The 20,164-nt window shown below is 42.4% G+C and overlaps 1 protein-coding gene across 6 annotated transcripts in view; it reads right to left on the bottom strand.

Annotated features, from left to right (window-relative positions):
• rerea (arginine-glutamic acid dipeptide (RE) repeats a) overlaps window positions 1-20,164 on the bottom strand; it is a 168,399-nt gene that overhangs the window by 10,179 nt on the left and 138,056 nt on the right. For all 6 annotated transcript variants that reach the window (XM_080445839.1, XM_080445838.1, XM_080445841.1 and 3 more), the window contains 2 exons: window positions 12,214-12,294; window positions 75-237 (listed from right to left, as the gene is read on the bottom strand). In XM_080445839.1, coding sequence (XP_080301965.1) covers window positions 75-237; window positions 12,214-12,294 — 244 coding nt within the window. The remainder of the gene's footprint in view (window positions 1-74; window positions 238-12,213; window positions 12,295-20,164) is intronic.

Here is a 20,164-nt window from a genome sequence, read left to right as displayed (position 1 = left end):
ACATAAACACTGATTTAAGATCACATCTCTGCTCTGCCCCGTCAAATATGGGGTGTAGCGTTTTGTATACGTACAGAACTCGCTGGACGGTGGTCGTGACGGAGTGTTGACGGGAGTGGTGGCGGTTCGTGTCTTGATGCGACGGAAGACGGGCTGGCGGCGGTGTCGGCGGTGAGCTCGCGAGCTGGCTGCCTCTGGGGTCTTCTTCCAATAATAGTAAAAGGTTATTAGCTCCCCCTGCAACAACAACAAGAGTAGTTGTTAAGGAAACTGGCAAAAATACCATAGATAACAGCATGTAGATTAATTAATTAGGTTGTAAAAATACACAGTAACATAACCATGAAAGCGATGGAAATTCTGTGACGTATCAAAGGGTTAAAAAAAGATACGGAACATTTTCATTATTGGCCCTAGAAGTATCTCAGAAGAAAAAAAAAGTCAGTGTGTGTCAGTCCATGCCAGGTTTTATAGCTGGCCGGGTGTGTTTGTGCTATGGCTGTGTCTGTCCCAGGATTAGGCTAGGAGGCTCACTGAATGCAGGGGTATTAGGATCAGTGCATTGGTGGCTGCCTGGGTGGCAGGCGGCTGAATAGGAACAAAAGAACATGTCGGGGAGAGCTTTGGCGCTACAAATAGGGAGTGAAATGGCTCCTCGCCCCTTCACTGGAAGAGTCAATTGAACTTTAATCAAACATTCGGAGGGGTGCGCTTGCCAGAGAGCCAGGCGGATAAATCCAGTGCACAAAAGGCCGCCAGGAAATCAATATCCAACTGAAACATTAACACATGCAATCATGGATCAGAAAGCACTTTGCTGAGGCAGCCTGCGCAAATTAACAGCCGCTTTCCGGCCACACTCAAAATAATACACAAGCCTTGAAAATTGGCGACGGGAGTCGGGGCAATTATCTAGTTTCCTGTGGGGCTTGCTTTGCTTTCTCTCCCACACCATGAACTCTCATTTGTTAGTGGTCTTCCAACAGATCTATAATGAATTCATGAAGGGGTTAGTGTGATTGTTAGATGAGCTGTAAGTCACCTGTAATCTTTAAGGCCCAGAGGACACTCATCTACTATCTAAGGTCTGTTAAACTGCTGCTCTCTGGGTTTAATGGCTATTGATTGTTTTCCTTTCCCGTGCTTTGGCTGGTCAACCTGACATAAATTAGTGCATACATTGGTCTCTACAACATGTTAACGGCTTTGCAGAAAATGGCTTAACATATTTTAGTGAAGATTATCCAACAGCACAACTGACAGCATCAGCTTTGATGAAATGGTGGACTTCTTAAAGTGGCTGTAAAAGGTTACTTGCTCTGAGCAGAAGAAAAAGTATCTTATAAGCGTATAAACATGTGCAATGATAAGCACAGAAGAGCAAAAATAAATAAATCATAACCTTCACACCAATGTCAATAATGTTTGCATTAATAACATTGTAAAGAATACAGAACACACACACACACACACACACACAGTTGTCCTTATCTGGACAAATACAACACCATTTCAGGCTAGTTTGCCCTACCATGTTTGCTGTGAGAAAACACTGGCCAATGATCACGTGGTTGTTCCTTTATCTACAAGCCTTTGACATTAAGGTGAAAGATAAGTTCTTTCTCAGTGACTGTTTTGATTGGCAGAGAGAGCTCAACTCCATTGGCTTAGGCCAGTTTAATAAGATCTCCCTTCATGTAGCTCTGAGGGGATATTCATATCCACCATTGCCTGTAGGACTCCCATGTTATCAACCAGAGCAGTGCTGGGAACATTTACTGAGGGCGTTGTACCTCAATGAAACCTTCTCAAATAGCAGGTAAATTAAGGTGCTGTGCTGTGGCAAAGTCATTGCTTCAGCATAAAGCTAGCCCAAACCCCCAGTGCTGCTTAGCTCTCAGAGAACCAAGGACTTATGCAGTTGAGCACATCTGGAATAGTGGGATGGATTCCACATGCCTTGTGAGTGGGAGCTCACAAGAGGAAAACCACTGTTACACAGTGGACAAATAAGTTATACTTATTTGGGTGTCACGCACGCAAAAGACCAGATATACAAGCCACAACACGTCATGCTGGGGAGTGCTGCAGTAAGTTGTGAGCTTGCAGATCTGCTATTTTTGGCACAACACCAGTGCGCAACCAAATATAAATCTGCTTAACATAAAGACCAGTTGGATTAAGTAGGAGCGATGCAGTTTCCATCAGTGGAACTGGGTTTCCAGCAACAGGCAAAATATATTTGGAAGTTCCACTTCAAATGACATTCACACAGAGAAAACAAGGTAGACTAACACTTCACCCAACAGCTACAGTACTTATGATTCATTAAAAGTCAACGTGCGTTTGTGCATCCATGTCAGAGCAGGTAGAGAACATTTAATTTATTATTTTCTCTCCTCTTGCTTCCTTCTCCAGCTTGGCGGGCCAGCCAGTCTGCCTGCCATCCAGACAGGCGGGCGGGCAGGGCGCAGGTGCTGAGTGAGAGAAGGCAGGCGTCCTGATGTGAAATCTAATTGAAATGTGCAGATCAAAAGTGGCGAGCGGTGCCGAGCGCTGGCTTTGCTCCGTGCTTAATGACTGTTCTCAGCAGTGCCTCTCTGCCTCCCTGTGGCAGGCTGACAACCACACGGCCTCAACAACAGCTTGGCAAGATAACGGGGAAAGGTCACCCTGCCCCTCCATCACTTACACCATGTCAAGTGCCATTATATTATGCAGGGACTAATGAAAACATTAACTTGAGCTTTTGAATTGGGAACTAACAGGTGCACAGATGAGCTTGCAAGAGCCATTGTGAGAAATACAGTAGGCGAAAGAGGAAGAACCAAAGGGAGAAAATGTATGGATCCTTACAGGTCAATTATTAAACTCGGTGTTAAATGAACACTCTTGATTTTACTGTGAAATAAAAGAAAGAAGATACTATGGAAAAATAACGACGATAAACGATGTTTATCATTGTGTTCTCTTTATTTTCCTCTTGTACAAATACCAAATATGAGATCTAAATTAGTCACTCAAGTAAAGCAAATAGTTTTTCTTTCTTTTCTCAGGCCAATATTTCTATATGGGGGCAGAATAAGCTATGATACTAGGATGAGAGAGGAGTTCTGCTCATTCCTGTGGCTGACGGAGACCTCATGCCGTGAATTAGTGTCAAAGAGACAGATTGACAGTTTAAATACCTCTACTAACCTGCCTTGTCTGTCAAGTGGGGTTTCCCTGCAAGCCGCACAAGGCGGCATCGCTTGGACTCATCTGGTACTTTTAAATGTCACTGAGCCCTCGTCATGCTGGCATGTGCCCAGGGCAACACTGTCGCTTTCATTACCTTCTATTCTGTTTTCTTTCACTGTGTAAACAAGAATATCTGCTTCAAAAGTAAATGTTGCCGTTTCCTCATCACAGTCATTAAAAATATAACATGAGTGTAAGCAGTATTGTTTTTGTTTTTTTTACATGTGTTCCAATGGCTCCAATGCAGTTATTATTTAGTTACAAGCTTGTGTTAATACTTTATTGGTTAAATATTTATAAAAATCCACAGAGACTACCCTATTCAACCATGAGTCCGTGTTTTGGGCATTATAAAAAAAAATTGTCATTAGGGTTAGGCGAAAATGTCTAAAAGTTTTCAAAAGTTGCGAAAATAGCACTTCTACAAATTACGGTGCGCCACATTGTGAGCTTGTAGATCTGCTGTTTTCGCTACCTTTGTGCGACACTGTCATACGTGGAAGTAGAAAAAAGGGCAATAATTTATTTATTCATATAAACATATGATTATTATATGGAGATACAAGGTTTCAGTCTGACAGTTACGATATGCTGCATACACATGTACAGTATCTCTTTATAGAGAAAGAAATTTCAGCATAGTGAAAAGGGGGAAAAAAACATATTGCCCTGCCCTCTGCGCCACCATTTCCCCAAACCCACTAAATCATTGCAGAGCAGCACAGAGTGTGCTGCTATGGCCCAGAACACGAGATAGAGACAACATAAGCTTGGTATTATAAGGCCTTTTTAGAATGCTTCCATCTGCAGCAGCTTTCTGGGCGGTGGATTATCCGACAAGGAAAGGGGCTTACCTCATATCACGACACTCAGGGCTTCCATTCCAGTTATTGCCACTTGAAATGTTCTGCTGTATGTGTTTGTGTGCAACTGACAAAGTATAACAGTTTAACTCTGTGACTGATTTTGATTCCTTTACATGTATTTTGACCACGGCTGCAAAAAAATTGGCAAGATCATTACCAACCAGACTAAGATAGTCCCCCCCCCCCCCTTCTGCTATTTAAATAGCTACTACAAGTATACTTCTGAGTAAAACATTCTCAACAGATTGCAGTCCAATGAATAATTAGCATTGGCTTGGTTAAATTATATTAGATCCAGCTAGTGTGTGGAGCATTAACCCATTTAGACCTGAGGACGATTCTAAAAACGCCTTCTAAATCCTGACCTAAGTTTTCTGAAAAACCTCAAATATTTATTAAAAAATTACAAGAAATGTATGTTGCTATATGCTGTACATAGCAACAAGAACCCCAAAAGGGGTTCCCGTCCTGAAAGGTATAGTTACAAATAGGGGTTCCCGCCCAAAATGGGTTAACTGACATTTTGTAGGACAAATAACAATAATGCACGAAAAGGTGATAAGTGCACAGCAGATCCACGTTGGCACAACAATTTAATTAACTTCTCTTTCCACTTCTCCCCAGCTTATGCTTGCAATAATTAACAGTGATCTTAAACTAAGTGGATAGCGGTACTTCTTAGCCTCCAGTTGAAAAAGTTAGTAAAACACAGAGAAGCCATAACATCAACATGCATTCTACTAACATCGATCGTACCCGTTTTAACTTCAATATATAACTTCATTATGTAAAATTATATTTGAATGGATTTCATATAAATAATATTACTTGATTCTAACGAAACCTTGACTTCAAGTGAGAAGTTTGGGTGAGATTTCTTAAAAACAGGCATGCAAACAGCCCCGAGGTGAAAAAGGTGACAACATGTTGTTTTCTTTCGGGTCAGGTGTCACACAATTGCCCTATTTGGATTCAAAACGGCTATTGTAGCTGAAAAGCTACACGTTTGCATGTCTGTAAAAAGGGCTAGCACCTCTAACTAGTATTACTAGAATTAGTATTACTTCACTGCTTGTATCAAAATACAAGCAGTGCAGTAATACTAATTCACAAATATTACTGTTGACTGGGTCTTGGGTAATTGTCTTTTAAGGCAAATCTTCTCACCCATTTGCTCAATTAACTAACGTCTAATGTCTTCCGACATATTTACCTGCCTCTACATTTGGAAGATCACTATACATAGTGTAGAGTAACATTTAGTGGGGGAGATCTGCGATGCAGGACCCTTTCATTGGAATCGGTGGTCCTGTGTGCTTGGGCAGGGCTGAGGGCTAAAACTCATGTATTTACACACTCATCCCCCCTGAACAGATGGTTTCTGTTTTTCCTGGCAGATTTGCGACAGAGCCACAAAAGGCCTCTGCTCTGACACGAAGCCAAACGGTTAAGGCCGTTACTGGCAAGAGCAAGGGGAAGGAGGAGAGAACAGGGGAGAGTTGAAGGGGTGCGTGTGTGTGCGCGCGCACACATGCAAGAGAGAGGGAGAGCCAGGAAGAGGAATATACTGTAGAGACAACCAAGGATAACAATGGGCAATCAACATTGAATCTAACCACAACTCTTGCTAAAGCAAAACAATTATCCAAAATTATAATAAAAATAAGAACCATTCCTACATTTTGTTTTTCACCAAACGATCTGGGACTGCAACAGAGAGCAGAGAGCAGTGGCGGCATGTGATCTCTGGGTTTTGGTGGCTGATACAGAGTTGTGTAAACATCCATTAGTGCAGCCAGCCTGTTTGCCTCCCTCCTATGCAGTCTGAGGATAGAGGAGTGCTGCCCGGCTCGCTTCAGCAAGGTGGAGGGGAATGTTTGTGTTCCAGCGAAACCAAGCTGGGGTTTAACGGTGATGTATCTTCCCTAGACATGTTTTTTCGTTACTTCTCACTAAGCGTTGCAGTTTGTACAGTGTATACTTTCAGTGAGTGGTACTTGACTTTTGTATCTGCCTAATGCATGCTGTAACTCCAGGGTAATGGTAAATGCTTGCATGACTGAGCATTTAAAATGACATATTTGCCATGTCTAATATGCCAATTGGTACTTGTTAGGTGAAGGGAAAAAATAGCTTTTTACCTTAATTCTTTTAATGTATTGTATGATGCAAACAGAGGTATCTACAGTACAAGCATCTAGAGCCAAACCACTTAGCTTGTTGATAACAGCTACCACTTCATTCCCTGCAGAATTTCTAATGGTGCATAATTTCTTAGATATACTAATATGAAATTGTATTGTGCGTGTAAACAACAGGATAGAATTGCGCATTTTATGGAATCCTTTTTAATGGGATCCCACCCATGGAATATTACTATATATTTTTGCCTTTTACAAAATGCCTCCACAGACAATTTACTCAAAAGCAGTGTCTGCTGTCAACCAAATGATGCTGTATATTTAAAGTCACACTCTTGATACTGCCACAGGTGCACAATTTATTGGGCACATCTTTTTGTCAAATACAGTTCAGAGAAGGCACCAAGTACAAGCACCGGGTAGCTGATTCAAAAATAGAACTTCTGCATGGCGATGCCTCCGAGGCCCAGGGATAGCAGAGAGAAAATGAACAGTGAAAGGGTCTTGGCTGGTGGGGCAAGAGTGTGTGTGAAAGGCGGATAAATAGACAGCCGTTCCCTGCTGCGCAGAGCCTTTCTGCTGGAGAATGACTGAATAAGCTCGGCTTTCACAGGTCAGGGATGCACACGCTGAAGAATCAGCACTCATGTTTTTCCTGCTGTAAGCGCTTTTGCCAATGAAAGCAGATTGGACAGCCACAGCGGCTTTTTGCAGGGAGGGTAGATCCTGCGTGTTCTGCTGATAAGCTAGCCCCCCCCTAAAACCACAACATGGCGACTACCACAGAACTCAATTACAACAGGGAGCTCCCTCTCTCCGTGCGCCATCTATTAGGGTGAACGAGATTTTGCCTACACTCACAGGCACACTAAACTGCCTGTGGTCTGCTGAAGGAACATCAATACAAACTGCTGGACCTTCTGCCGAACAAGAGCATTTCCACTGCATAAACAAGCTATATAATTGACCAAAAACACTATATCTATCCTGTCAAGCTCATGATTGATGTTGCCAACTGGAGTAACCCCCTCTAGTTTTTTTTTTAATTAGCACTTGAACCAAGTATTTATAATCACACTCATCCCCATGGCTCTAGCTGCTGGGCTAAAGACATGGCAATGAATTCAATTTGACATCTGTACAGATTGCACAGTGGCAAACATCTGCTGTGAGGTTGTGTTGAGAACAGTGCTCTCCTGTTGGCCACCCTGACCTGTAAATGACAGGGCCTGGGGGGGGGGGGGCTACTCGCTCTCCTTTCTCCTGAAGAACAAGCACCACTCAAAACCTCATCTCCTGCTTGATCTCTACCTGAATGCCAGTGGTTACAAACAAGGCAGGAAGTCGAAAGCTGCCATTGCTGCAGCTGTCCCTGTTTTGTATCAAACAATCATCTACATTTCCTACAGCTAAAATAGGTTTTGTACCTTGTATAGCTCCATGCTACAGTCAAAGCCTTGCGAATCAACATCAAAAAGTGACGTCTTCAACATCAAGCAAAAGTGACATGATATACGCGTACACACAAAAAAAAGGTCTGCGGTCAGCTGACTAATATAAGCTCCAGTTTTAGTTTATGTGCTGTCATAGCAGAACAGCGGTATAACTCTGATGGTAAACAATAAATCTCGAGTTGTCTATTAAGTGTGATTTGTAATGTTGTTCAAATTGCTAGCCTCTGCCAACTGAATTAACCACTACTTCTCTTAACTACTTGCTATCTAAAAGCAACTTGTGACTCTTAGTCAGCTAATTAACGTTAGCCGCCTTAGCTAACCTGGCTTCTCTCTTCGCTTTCAAACACACTAGCGCTGCTATTTTCTCCATTTTCCAGAACCATGCCAAGAGGAACGAGACTGCAGCAGCAGCATAAATATGTCTCTGTGATTCAGTTTGAAGTTTTCTCACCCTCAAAAAGGTGCATCCTAGCTACGGTTGCTTTGTAGCTGATGGTTGTTCTATTGTCAGCATCAACTAATTGGCAAGTCAAGTAGATTACTGCATTAGTATTACTTAAAAGGCTGATATATAGTATCACTAAGCTAGCATCACCCAGCTGTCTATTCAGAAGATACTAAATACTAATACTTCAAAGTATAGTAGTATGCTAATAGTACAGATACTTCTGTACTACAATGGACAACTGTATCATTATATTTATGCCCGTTACAACATTTTAGAATAAACAAAACAAACGGTTCTTCTAACCATGGTGCTACACTGTAAATTACTACACCAACAATTATATGTATAACACACACACACAGTATGTAAAGCCATATATGTATTGTGAAGTCAGAAGATTATAAGGTTAATTATGAAAAAGTGATATAACAGTGAAATAAATAATATGTTTCATAATACAATTATCGGCTATGTTCTTTCTCACAGGATGTAATAAGCATTAAGCACAGAAAATGTGCCTCATTAAATACTTTTCACCCATTTAGGAAAGACAAGTTTAGGCAAGGCATGACCATTCAGTGAGGTCAGATGTTTACTCATAGTCTCCAGATCCACATAATTACTTTTACACAATGGCCTTTATATCCTTTTAAAAAAATGGTAGCATTCAATGCCAAATGACTTGGACTCTAATGGAGAAATTCCAAACCTGCTTATAACACGTTTTCTTTAGCCCATTTAATATCTCTACTTAACTTAATTTGTCGGAACCGTTCCCCCCTCCACCTTTTATATAAACTGCATGTGGTTTTAAAGTGTCACAACTCAGGCATTATAATTTGACCTAATTTTCAACTGCACAATTCTCTCATCAACTGCATGGCAGAGAGAGCTATAGTTAATGTACTTCTGTTTAGCTACGGAGGGCCAGTCCATTGATATCCTCTGAAACCACAATTTCACAAAAACCTTTCCAGTGGAAATATCAGGGAAAGTTATCTGTGATCTGCCATTTCAGCATATTTACTTGTTTGAACACTGGGAGCAGCCAGCTCATGTTCCATGACGTCCTTACAGGAGTGAAGGAAATGGTGGCAGTGCAGCCAGTTACAGACGGTCAGAGGACACACCCACTTCCCCCTGTGGGCCTTTATGTGACTTTATATAAAGCATTCCTGAACGCTAGTCAGGCCTAGTGTGTTTACACAGCGCTGGGTGCTTACCCTTGGCACTGCCGGTTCGAGCCGCGCTGGCGCTTTCAGGAGCAGCCCAGCTAATGGGGGCTAGCGGGAGGAACAGTGAGAGTCAGATACACTGTAGTGGTCTTCTGAAACCCTGGCTATCAGCCCAAGGGCTTTGTGGACTGTACTTGGGCTCAGCACCGCGGTTCGGTCTAGGCTCCCGGGCACTTCTTCTCGGATGGCTTGGCATGAGAGTGGAATTGTAGGAATATATGTCTGCGCCGAGAGATAGGAGGGGAGAAGCTCTGCCATTTCCCCAGTCCGACCAAATCTTGAGAGATTGTTATACTACATGCTCCGGAGACAGAGTGTGGGAGTGAGCGGGTAGAGAGACTGCCGTTAGGAAAATAAATGGCGCTTTCCTCGGGGTATTGACTTGCACTAGCTCAGATCAGCCTTACAACACAAAAGCAAGTTCAATCATAAGCGAAGAAGGGGATTTTTTTCCCTTCTTTCTGCCGTGCGACAACCCTGGCTTTTCAGTGTCTATATCGAGCTACCCCCCCTCCCCCCCTTATCCTTCTCTTCTGGTCGCTGCTATCCTCCCCTTGCACTTGCAGTCATTTTCTCCTCTTTTCTTACGTTTAAAGGGCAGTTTATTTTCCATTTGTAGGGGGAAAATTAATCTTTCCCTGCTCTGTGGTGGTGGCAGGGCTAGATCCTGGAGGAGGTCTATTACCTCTCCTGCCAAGCGAACTCCCCCTCCAGGTTGAATTGCATTAATACCTCCTTTATAGCCAATCAGTTCGACTGGTCATATATTTCAAAACCAGTAAAAATAATTGAGGGAACCTCTGTGAGGAAACTGTATTCGTACACTTTAATCTCTTATTCAAGAGGTTCAAATTGGTTTTGAAGAATAATAAAAAAGGTTTTTTTTCTCCTCTCTCTTACACACATATATATATAATGGCGGTAACACTAAGAGCTCTTGAGTAAAAATATTACATGACAGGTGGGGATGTTTGAAAAGCAAGGCTGACATATCTCAGGCTCACTGAGGACAGGGAAATGAAACGGGTAAAAAGTGTGACAAACACCTTTGATTTTCCTCTGATGTCTGTGTCAACACTATTTCCACACTTCCAGTAGGAGCAGTCAGACAGCAAGGTCTGCTGCTCCACAGTGAAAAACAAAAATAAAACACATAAATAATTTACCTGCTGAGGGAAAAGGCACAGTCGACTTTGCAACCAGGCACTTCTACCAGTACCCTATATAACCAAGTGATATATCAAAACACTTATTGAACAATTAGGACATGCTTTTTGTTGCTCCAGGAGATAGAAAGGTGTGTGGTAAATACAAGGCTTGAAGTCAATACCGGAGAGTAACGACACAATGCCCATATGGCGGTCATGTTTTGTTTTCGTCACACTGATCACATATAATATGACGGGGCAAACGGTTCTGTTCTGGGTTAATCATTGTTAGGTTTGGATTCAACCCATTTGTGCCATGTAACAGGTCACACAGTTTGATGATGATTAACACATTATCACATGAAACCTTCTCTCTCTCTCACACACACACACACACGAGATGGAGGGGGTACTTTGACAGAGGAACATCCCCCTGCCAAGGAACATAAACAAAACAATTACAAGAGTTCCTTTGAGCGTGACAGATATTAACGCGCCTTGTCTCCCTCAATTGGAGGCATATCAGTGATTGGCAAAACCTTTAAACTACCAACGTGTCACATCAAAAGAAATCAGTAGAATGGCTCTATTGATTTGTGAGGTTCATTTTACCCATCACTACTTAAAGACTGTCATCAATCCACGTGTTGCTGCAGCCAGGAAATACATTAAAACGACTGGGCTACGGTGGGAAACATGTTGACACTTTATGGCGCAACTCTCAGACCCATCCAAGAATGTTAAAATAATAATAAAGCACACAGAACAATGTTAAATGTTAGTGGAGATGACAGCAATAATAATAATGAATACTCCAATAAATAATACTCCATGGTCTCTCTTCTTAGTCTTAGTGAGCCAACGTTAGGAAGACAATATGTGTCTTTAAAGCCAAACCTAAATTTGCCACTAAACTTCTAACTATAATTCCATGTTTTATTTGCAGGCAAAGCAGTAAATTGAATACTTTTTCATGAGCTCAGAATTTTTCAAGTCTTCTTTTAAAAGTAGTCGGCTCTTTCAAGTTGCATTTTCCCTAAAAGCTACAAAAAGGGAAAAAATAATTCACAGAATCAATTGTAGACCAGGTTCTACAATCTATAGTAAATGTTGCTTAAACTATTTACTAGTTAATCAGTGTTAGGTCCTTAGGTGGTTTTAAACTTGAATTTCCCCTTCTTTTTCTTTTTTTTTAAATACAACTAATGAATATTCAAGTGTAAAAACAAGGCATGCTACTTTTCACAACACATGAGTTATGCTGGCAAAGTTGTGATTCACACACCACATTTCCACAACTTGTTTTCCATTTGTGAACTAGAGGTGCTAATTAATGTTCAACATGTGAACTTGTAAGGGTTCAATGGCTGGCTGCAAAGTACATTCTGGCCTTTTGGCATCGCAGGTACAGTATAACAAGTGTTTAGAGACCCTCGGGGCAAGTCTGATAATACTACAGTACAGAGGCTGGCAGTCTGCACGTAATGATCATCAATAAGGCCCCAGGTTCAAAACGCTCAACATGTCACATCAAAATACACTTTACTGTGGAACCCTTTCCATGAGTTACCAGTGATATCTCAACACACGGGCCTCTTCTTTCTTTACACAGTGAATTTAATTATCAAAGCTTAAACAAAATAAGAATAAGAATAAAAATATATAAATATTAACTTACAGTCTCTTTGTTAGGTAACAACTCTTTCCGGATCCTGAAGAAGTTCTTGCCGAACTGTCGCAGACCTTTAATGAAGCGCTTCTGTAATTTTTCACAGAGGGGAAAAAGAGAAGAAGAGAGAGAAAAATCAGATAGGATCTGTGAAGTCAGCTAAAATGCAACCACAGAAAGTTGCAGACCAGCACCACGACAAAAACATTGTTTTCCTTTCGTTAAATCTGTGGTCGGAGAGGTTTGTTGTGAATCTCGAAACCTCTATATCCTCCCGTTTAAAACTCTGGAGCGTACACACACACACAACCATGTCAGGGCAAAAAAACGAGAAAGGAAATGACAAGTAAGGCAGGGAGAGACTGAGATTACACTCGTTCTTTCATGTGGGGAGAAAAGAGCCGTCAGACAACTCTGATTCTTCTTAAATAAATAAAATATAAATACACAGTAGAGTGGCTGTGTGTACTGTTAATCACACAAGTCAAAAGTTCAAAGTCAAAACCTAAACTTTAGAGTTCAAACGCAAGCCAAAACATGGCTAACTGCGTGCACACAAAAAAAAATCAACTCAGTTTTCTTCTGTAAAATTCTACAATCATATATTCATATATTAAAAACCCACTCATTTGAGTTTTGGATATTTATAGAAAATATGTCAACGGCTAATATCTAAAAATATGTCCCGACAAGAGTGAGTCTTGAGGACACCAACAGATATTATGATGGCAGAAACTGCTACTTCATAACATACTGTGAATCAATCGGATCTAAAAACTACACAGAACACAAAAACTAATACAAAAATGAATAAATAAGAGCATAGATTCCACAAAGCTGAATAACCTAAATGCATTTATTCTCCTTTAAAGAGCCACACACACACACACTGCGAGCCATAAAAAGGAGGCTGAAAACATTCATAACCACCGAAGCAGACAACCAACAGATTTACTTTCTTGTTCCAGAGGCGAGCCCCGTTCCTCAGTGATTTCAGCCGACCGTTTCCACCAAAGTAACTCCAGCAAAAGGCAGCGAAAAGTCCTCAGGGGGGTGCACGGCACAAATCTCTACGTTCCAGCCACAGGTAAAAGGGGGAAAATTAGGGGGCAAATCCACAACGTCTCCGACCGTACATCGCTTTTTTACAAGCAAGAAATAGCTTGTCACTCTCTGCTCTTCCACTACAAAGGGGAAGGCTTTACATGTGATCTTTCTGCTAGAGAGCCTCTGGTTCACGGCGGGCTGGAAAACCTGGAGCGGAGTCGAGTGCTGCATGCTGGCGCTGGGTAGAGCTCTGGTTTCAGTCTTTTCTAGAGCTTCAAACACTGCCCCAGAAGGCTTCACGTCTCTGCCCACCAACACACAGTCAAATCTAATACCAGCTTTTTCTTGAAACTACAACCAAGCAGGGTATTTCTTTTTAATGAGTAAAACTATAGGATTTCTTTTTTTTTAATGCATCCAGGGCTTAGAGTGAGCACACAAGAATAGAGGCACAAACTCAGCTTGCTGCGAGGGACGAGAGGGGAGGCAGACTGATAGGATTTGTGTGAAGAGAGGTCTTGGACATGGTGAACAGAGACAAGTGAGCACCAAAACCAGACATGGAGCTGTGCTGTGTTTAAGAGGAGCGCGTTTTCCATGCCATGTACAGTGCGTTATGTAACCACAGATTGTTTACATACTCAGCTTTGGTGGGGAAAGAAGGGCAATTTTACAGAAGTAACAGCACACAGGCAGCTGTGAAAAGCAACCGCGTTTAAACAAGAACAATTACTGGCCGAAGAAACAAAAAGGTTTACACACAAGAGAAGTGAATTATTGTATTTATCTCCTTTTTGCAAAGAAATAAAATATCCTGATTTATTTTGTATTTTCTCAAAAACAATAAAAACACCACCACATCTCGATTGTTAATGACAAACTACAGATAAACCCCAACCCTTGGGAGACTAAACAGCCAGTGGCTTAATCACAAGCCAGATGGAAACAGTTGTGTTCACTGACAGCTAAATAAAGAGGCCATGCTATCAGTGACAGTAGTGAGGAGCTCATTTGCATTATCAGGCTGGAGGTATAGTGGTTGATTAGCCAGTAGATGGAGCCGTCTTCAACACAAGCACTCTGGGCATGCGACCCCATCTCCACCACACTCCAGGGGTTAAGAGCAGACTACCATAGCAGTGTCAATCAAACACTCCCACGCCTCTATGTAAAAAGCAGACACTCTTTGAGATGATATAATAAACGCTTGCTAGGTGGCCGAAAAAAATAATACACACACATTATTATATATATATATATATACATACATACATATACACACACACACATATATTACACGGTACACACAGTATATGTGTATGCGCGTGTGTGTGTGATATACTGAAATAGAGTGAATGCCTTTTGGATGAGTATGCCTTATATTTCCATGGTATGCTTAACGCCTATTTAGCAGCCGTAAGGTGAGAGTGCTTCATTACCTGGAACCAGGGCTGTGGTTCTGCGGAGACAAAACTCAATTAGATCTGTCACAGCAGCCCGTGTCTCTGCTCTAATTATGTCACCTTAATTATGTTCCCCCTACTGTACTATTTACACAGCCTGTCCATCCGTCTGCGCTGAGGAGCTGTAACCCCCCTACCGCCCGTCTCTCGTTTTCTTTCACTCGCAGGCAGACTCTGTCCCCTCCTTTCTACATGTCGGCTCCAGTTTAAGGCTCCATTTCAGCTGCCTGGGCTCACTGCTCTCCAGCCCAGCTAATAAATCATCCGCCAATCTGCTCCCTGAATCGCTCTGCCCCTGCTCCGATTGCTCCAGCTCTCCGTTGCTAGGCAACGCCAACAGTGGAGGAGGGGCCGACAGAGCCAGAGCAAGCGAAAAAGGGAGGGAGGGGGAGTAGGGAGGGAGGAGAGGAGAGAAGGCAGGGTGGAAGCACTACCAAATGGCCAGCCGCTGTGCAGAAACAACAGGCTTCTCTCTGTCGGAGAGTGTTCCAGAGAGCTGGCTCTCTTCCCTGAGTTTCCCCTGTTTCTCCCCCTTCAGCGCCTAACAGTGAACCATTGTAAGGCTGGAGTGCAGAAACATAAAGGGAGGAGGAGAGTGAGAGCAAATGGCTCAAAAGGTCATTGTTATGTGTGCGCACTTCCTGCTTGGGAGTCGATTGTTAAAAGTTGTAAAACTGGTTAAGACCGTGCGGGCATGTGCACAAAGATGGTATCATTATGATAAGACAGGGCTCGGCTCACACCGGGAACATAATTCCTTCTAAATGTCATTTCATACAAAAAACTAAACAAAAAAGGAAAAACACTGACGCACAATCGCACATACAACATTCAGACGGTCAGACCCCTTTCACCATCCAACAGCAAACAAAGCCACTTTCACTCAATATCGAGTCATTATACTTGACTTGCTGACTGCTAAAAGCTGACCTTTTCGAGCCTGCTGTGTACTAACCCCGAGGGCCTGGGGACAATCAGTCAGATATACAAACCCAATGGGTGAAAAAACACTTCTGTCTGATATGAAATATCAGCTTGTAATGAGATTGGCTGTGGCACATAGGGAGGAAATCACAACATGCTTGGACACGGAGTGGAAAAAGACTACATTGACACGTACAAGAGACTCCACATCCTCTTTGCAGTGACACCATTCATACTGAAGACAACAATGTCTTTGTTTAACTGAGCTCAACAACTTGGAATGGGTTCTTTAAAAAAAAAGAATTATAGCAAAACATTTTAAGGGGCCGAAACACTTATCCAACACAATAGGGACGGTGTTTTTTATTCTAAACTCAAATTGCCACAACAATGCAAGATGAGGATGTTCTGTCAATCTTTGGTCGGCAGGTCCTGAACCTACTATATTTCCACTGGGTTATGCTGACACAAAGGTGACAGGAAATTCCAACACACACGCCCATCCTGCCTGCTATTTAGTTACCAAACAGCCTAAAAAGCATTGCTGGCACCGGACCGTGATGGTGATAAAATACACTTATCAACAGTAAACTCGGGTTGCAGCCAAGAGCGAATAGCTTCCTCTATGGACAAAGGACACAAAGTTAAAACATCTAGAGTAACTTTAAAATAGTCAACGGGTTCCAGCAGGAGACACTGGGCTACGAGGCGGCGGGTGGGGTGGCACAGTGGAGTATGATCACCAGACTGCTGTTTTGGGTGGGCAGTATGTCTCAGGTCTGTAGGCCTGTGTTCCACCACTTCTACCACTGGGAGGCCAATGCTCTCTTTCTCCTCTCTCTCCACACTGTCGGAGGCCTGCTCCAGCCATCCATCAGACGAAGACACAGGCAGAGATAAGACACGGCACAGTGCGGCCCGGCTGAGGAACAGACCCCCCGCCTGACAGCGGTGATAGATCAGCCTCTCTCTCACATGGCAACACAGAGCACTGCTGCTGCAGGCCGCTGATTGTTTATATGGCACCTCCTGTTGGCCAATGCATTATTAGCAACGCTTTATTTATGAGCCGTTTCGACGGTGACTTCAGGTGAAGGGGGAATTCTGTGTATTATTGACTGTGCAAGAGAATACAGTATGTCCCCTGGTGTCAACAAAAGTATTTTTCAAAGGTGGTTAATATAGCAGATCTAATATAATAATAATTACCATATTCTATCTATGGTAATATAAGAGATAACATTTTCAAATGCAGTCTAAAGTTAAAATCACAACAAATCTATCTTATGCGTTATATGCAGTACTCAGAGAATGCCATAGTTTTTTAATTATAACACTGAAAAATATGCAGTACCATATTCTATCTATGGTAATATAAGAGATAACATTTTCAAATGCAGTCTAAAGTTAAAATCACAACAAATCTATCTTATGCGTTATATGCAGTACTCAGAGAATGCCATAGTTTTTTAATTATAACACTGAAAAATATGCAGTACCACAAAAACAAACTTTGCAAATGTGTCAATTAACAACTGGGTAACTCTTTGATCACCGCCAGGGCAAAGTACGGTACATAATGTAATTTAGATTTTTTTTTAATGTATTTTATGACACATTTTGAGAGAACATAATGTAATGTTAATATATCTAGCATACTACTGTCTCTCATCCCTCCCTTCCTTCAGATAATGCAGTGAAAAAGAATTGTATCCCTTTAAAGATCTACAAACTGTTACTGTGTGCCACAAATAGGCAAGTGCTCATACATTTTAATCAACTCAACTAGTCTAGACTGTGCCAGCAGTCTAAAATGCAGCCTAAGATGGAACTAAAACTTTCATTACCTAGTACCTACAGTCAGTGGCACTCAAAGTGCCTCATAAAGTGGCAATTTAGTAAACATTACTAACAGCATGTGCTTCAATGTTTAAACCTGCTTAAAATTACAAGTTGATTACTCGTCCCCACAGGCTATAGGACCTGTAGCCAGTGGGTGGACCTATGGGGCTACAGTACACACCAAAATGCATACACACACACACAACCCCACACACACAAAGGCAGCACAGACAGACTTGCCGTGTCCACAGAAAGCGTTTAATGACCAGAGGGGCACTTTGGATATCATGCCCATAGCGCTCGCACGCAGACACGCTCAACCCTTCAATTGAACGTCGTGTTATTAGCACAAATAGCTTAGCTCAAACAACGGTAAACATTGACTTCTCATGGCTGTGGTAACGACTCCTCAACATCAGGTGGTAAATGACCGGCTTGTGAGACACAGCTAGCAGGATCAAATGAGCAGCGCTCCTCTCCAAAAGTTAAACTACGCATATAGAGCCGAACAGAAAGTCTGCATAAAGTTTGGGTTCGTACATCACTATGGACTAGTAATAATACTACTAATAATAATATTATTATAATAATAATAATAATAATAATAATAATACGTACAATTTATATAGTGCTTTTCTGAGTACTCAAACTTGCTTTACAAAACAGCAACAAAATAAAAACAACTTTATTAGGAACTTGGAAATGACGTTTTAAAACGTCATTGGCAGGCAAGTGTTGTATTTGAAATTGGCAGGCAATGTGTTAGGAACAACTAGTTTAAGGTTTAATGTTAACTAGCTATAGAAGTAAAGGTAAAAAAAAAAGGATTAGGAAAGGAATGCAAGTCTGAAAAGGTGGGTTTTGAGTGGGGTTTTAAACGTGGCGAGGGGCATCTTTGATGTGAGCTGGGAGTGAATTCTAGAGGGAGGGGCGGCCAGGTTCGTTTCTTTGTCTTGGGGATGTCCAGGAGGTTGGCATCACCAGACCTGAGGGAGCGAGAGGGGGGGCGTGGCGTTGGAGGAGTTCAGAGAGGTAGCGGGTAGCCTGGTTGTTGAGGGCCTTGTAGGTGGCGATTAGTATTTTGAAAACTATTCTGTGCTCGACTGGGAGCCAGTGGAGGTCCCAGAGGACTGGTGTGATGTGATCCCTGGATTTCATATCATTATGGTTACATTTCAAACCACAATCAGTTGATTTGTTGCAGCATTGTGGCTACTAGTGCAGTCAGTACACATCATTTGCAGACAATGACCGTCATTCAATATGATGTCAGAATCTCTGACATCATATTGCTAACGTCGCAGCAAACGGTGCAAATTCGCTTGTATTCGCATCTCTGCATAGACTGTGAATGAAACCCACCGTGCCGCATACCTGTTTGACAACTGCTTATCCGACCAACTTCACACTTCACACACAGAAAGAGCCAGAGCTGTGGTCATCGCTAAAGCCCAACCCCCCCATAGTTGTTTACAAATCACTGTTCACACTCATATGACCACCATTTTGCTCATAGGTCATAGTTGGGGGGTGGGGTTTCTTATCACCAAGGAAGATGCAAGAGAAAAATGGCCGCTGTGTGAATATGGTAAATTTCAGAACAGTGATAATAATATAAAGTACACTGTATCATAGTGATTGAAATAGTGCCCAGGCAGAGTTGTTGGGTTTGGTATATTAATGACCAGCGTTCAGCAACGTGACTGAAGCACTTTGCTGTCACAAATCCTGCTGGAGTGAAATACTTTCCCAGTGCTGGTGACACTGCAGTTGCTCTGCGGTGTTGTCACCATCTCCCTGGTATTAATACTATGATTTATAACGATCACTGCCATGCTCTTATCTTTCAGTGGAGATGATTGTGGACAGAATGTATGGGCCTATTACCAGAGTGCCAGAGAATAAAGAGGGGTGGGGGGGATGGCTTATGTGCTATGTAAGCAGCAGCTGCAGCAGGCAGGGAGAGAGAGAGAGAGAGAGAGGGAGAGAGAGAGGGAGAGAGAGAGAGAGAGACTGAATGAGTGAAGATGGGGGGGGGGGTGCATTATAAGTCAACAGGGTGATGAGGGGGGGGCTGACAACTGACCCTGCAGACAGGCTGATTCTGTCATTTCATCAGCCCCCACTGTCACTTTTATTCACATCTCCTACAGGAAGAATGGGCTTGGTGGGGTGGGGAGGAATAATGAGGCTGGTCCTGGAGGGGATGGAGGGGTGAAAAATAAATGAGGAGCAGTAGGGCCCCACGTCTCTGTGTGTGCGTGTCAAGGACGGGGTCTATATTCACACCTGTCCCTCAAGGCTGCAGGGCTGAAAAGGCGCAACTAGTGATCAGATCGTTCAGAGACTTGTCCTTGACTGTCCAGAGCCAGGCTGCTTCAGCAGCCTGTGTGGGCAGCGTGGGCACAGTAGTGGTAGTCACAGCCGCTTGTTGCCACAAACCACTCATAAACTACAGACTGATTGATTTAAAAAAAATAAAAATAACAAGCTAACTGTATATTGGCTTTGAAACGTTTCTTTATAGTACATTTTACTACGTTTCCCTTGTTTCAGTCATTGGCTTCAGTGATACTCAGGATATTACATGTATTCCAGAGTCATTCACTCTGGGTAATTAACTCTTCTAAAATATGAAATACCCAGTGTAACCATTACACAAAAAAATCACGTTATTTACAGCC

The sequence above is a fragment of the Gymnoscopelus braueri genome, assembly GCF_963280865.1.
Source record: "Gymnoscopelus braueri genome assembly, chromosome: 12".
Taxonomy (NCBI): Eukaryota; Metazoa; Chordata; class Actinopteri; order Myctophiformes; family Myctophidae; genus Gymnoscopelus; species Gymnoscopelus braueri.
This window is presented reverse-complemented; position numbering and strand designations above follow the sequence as displayed.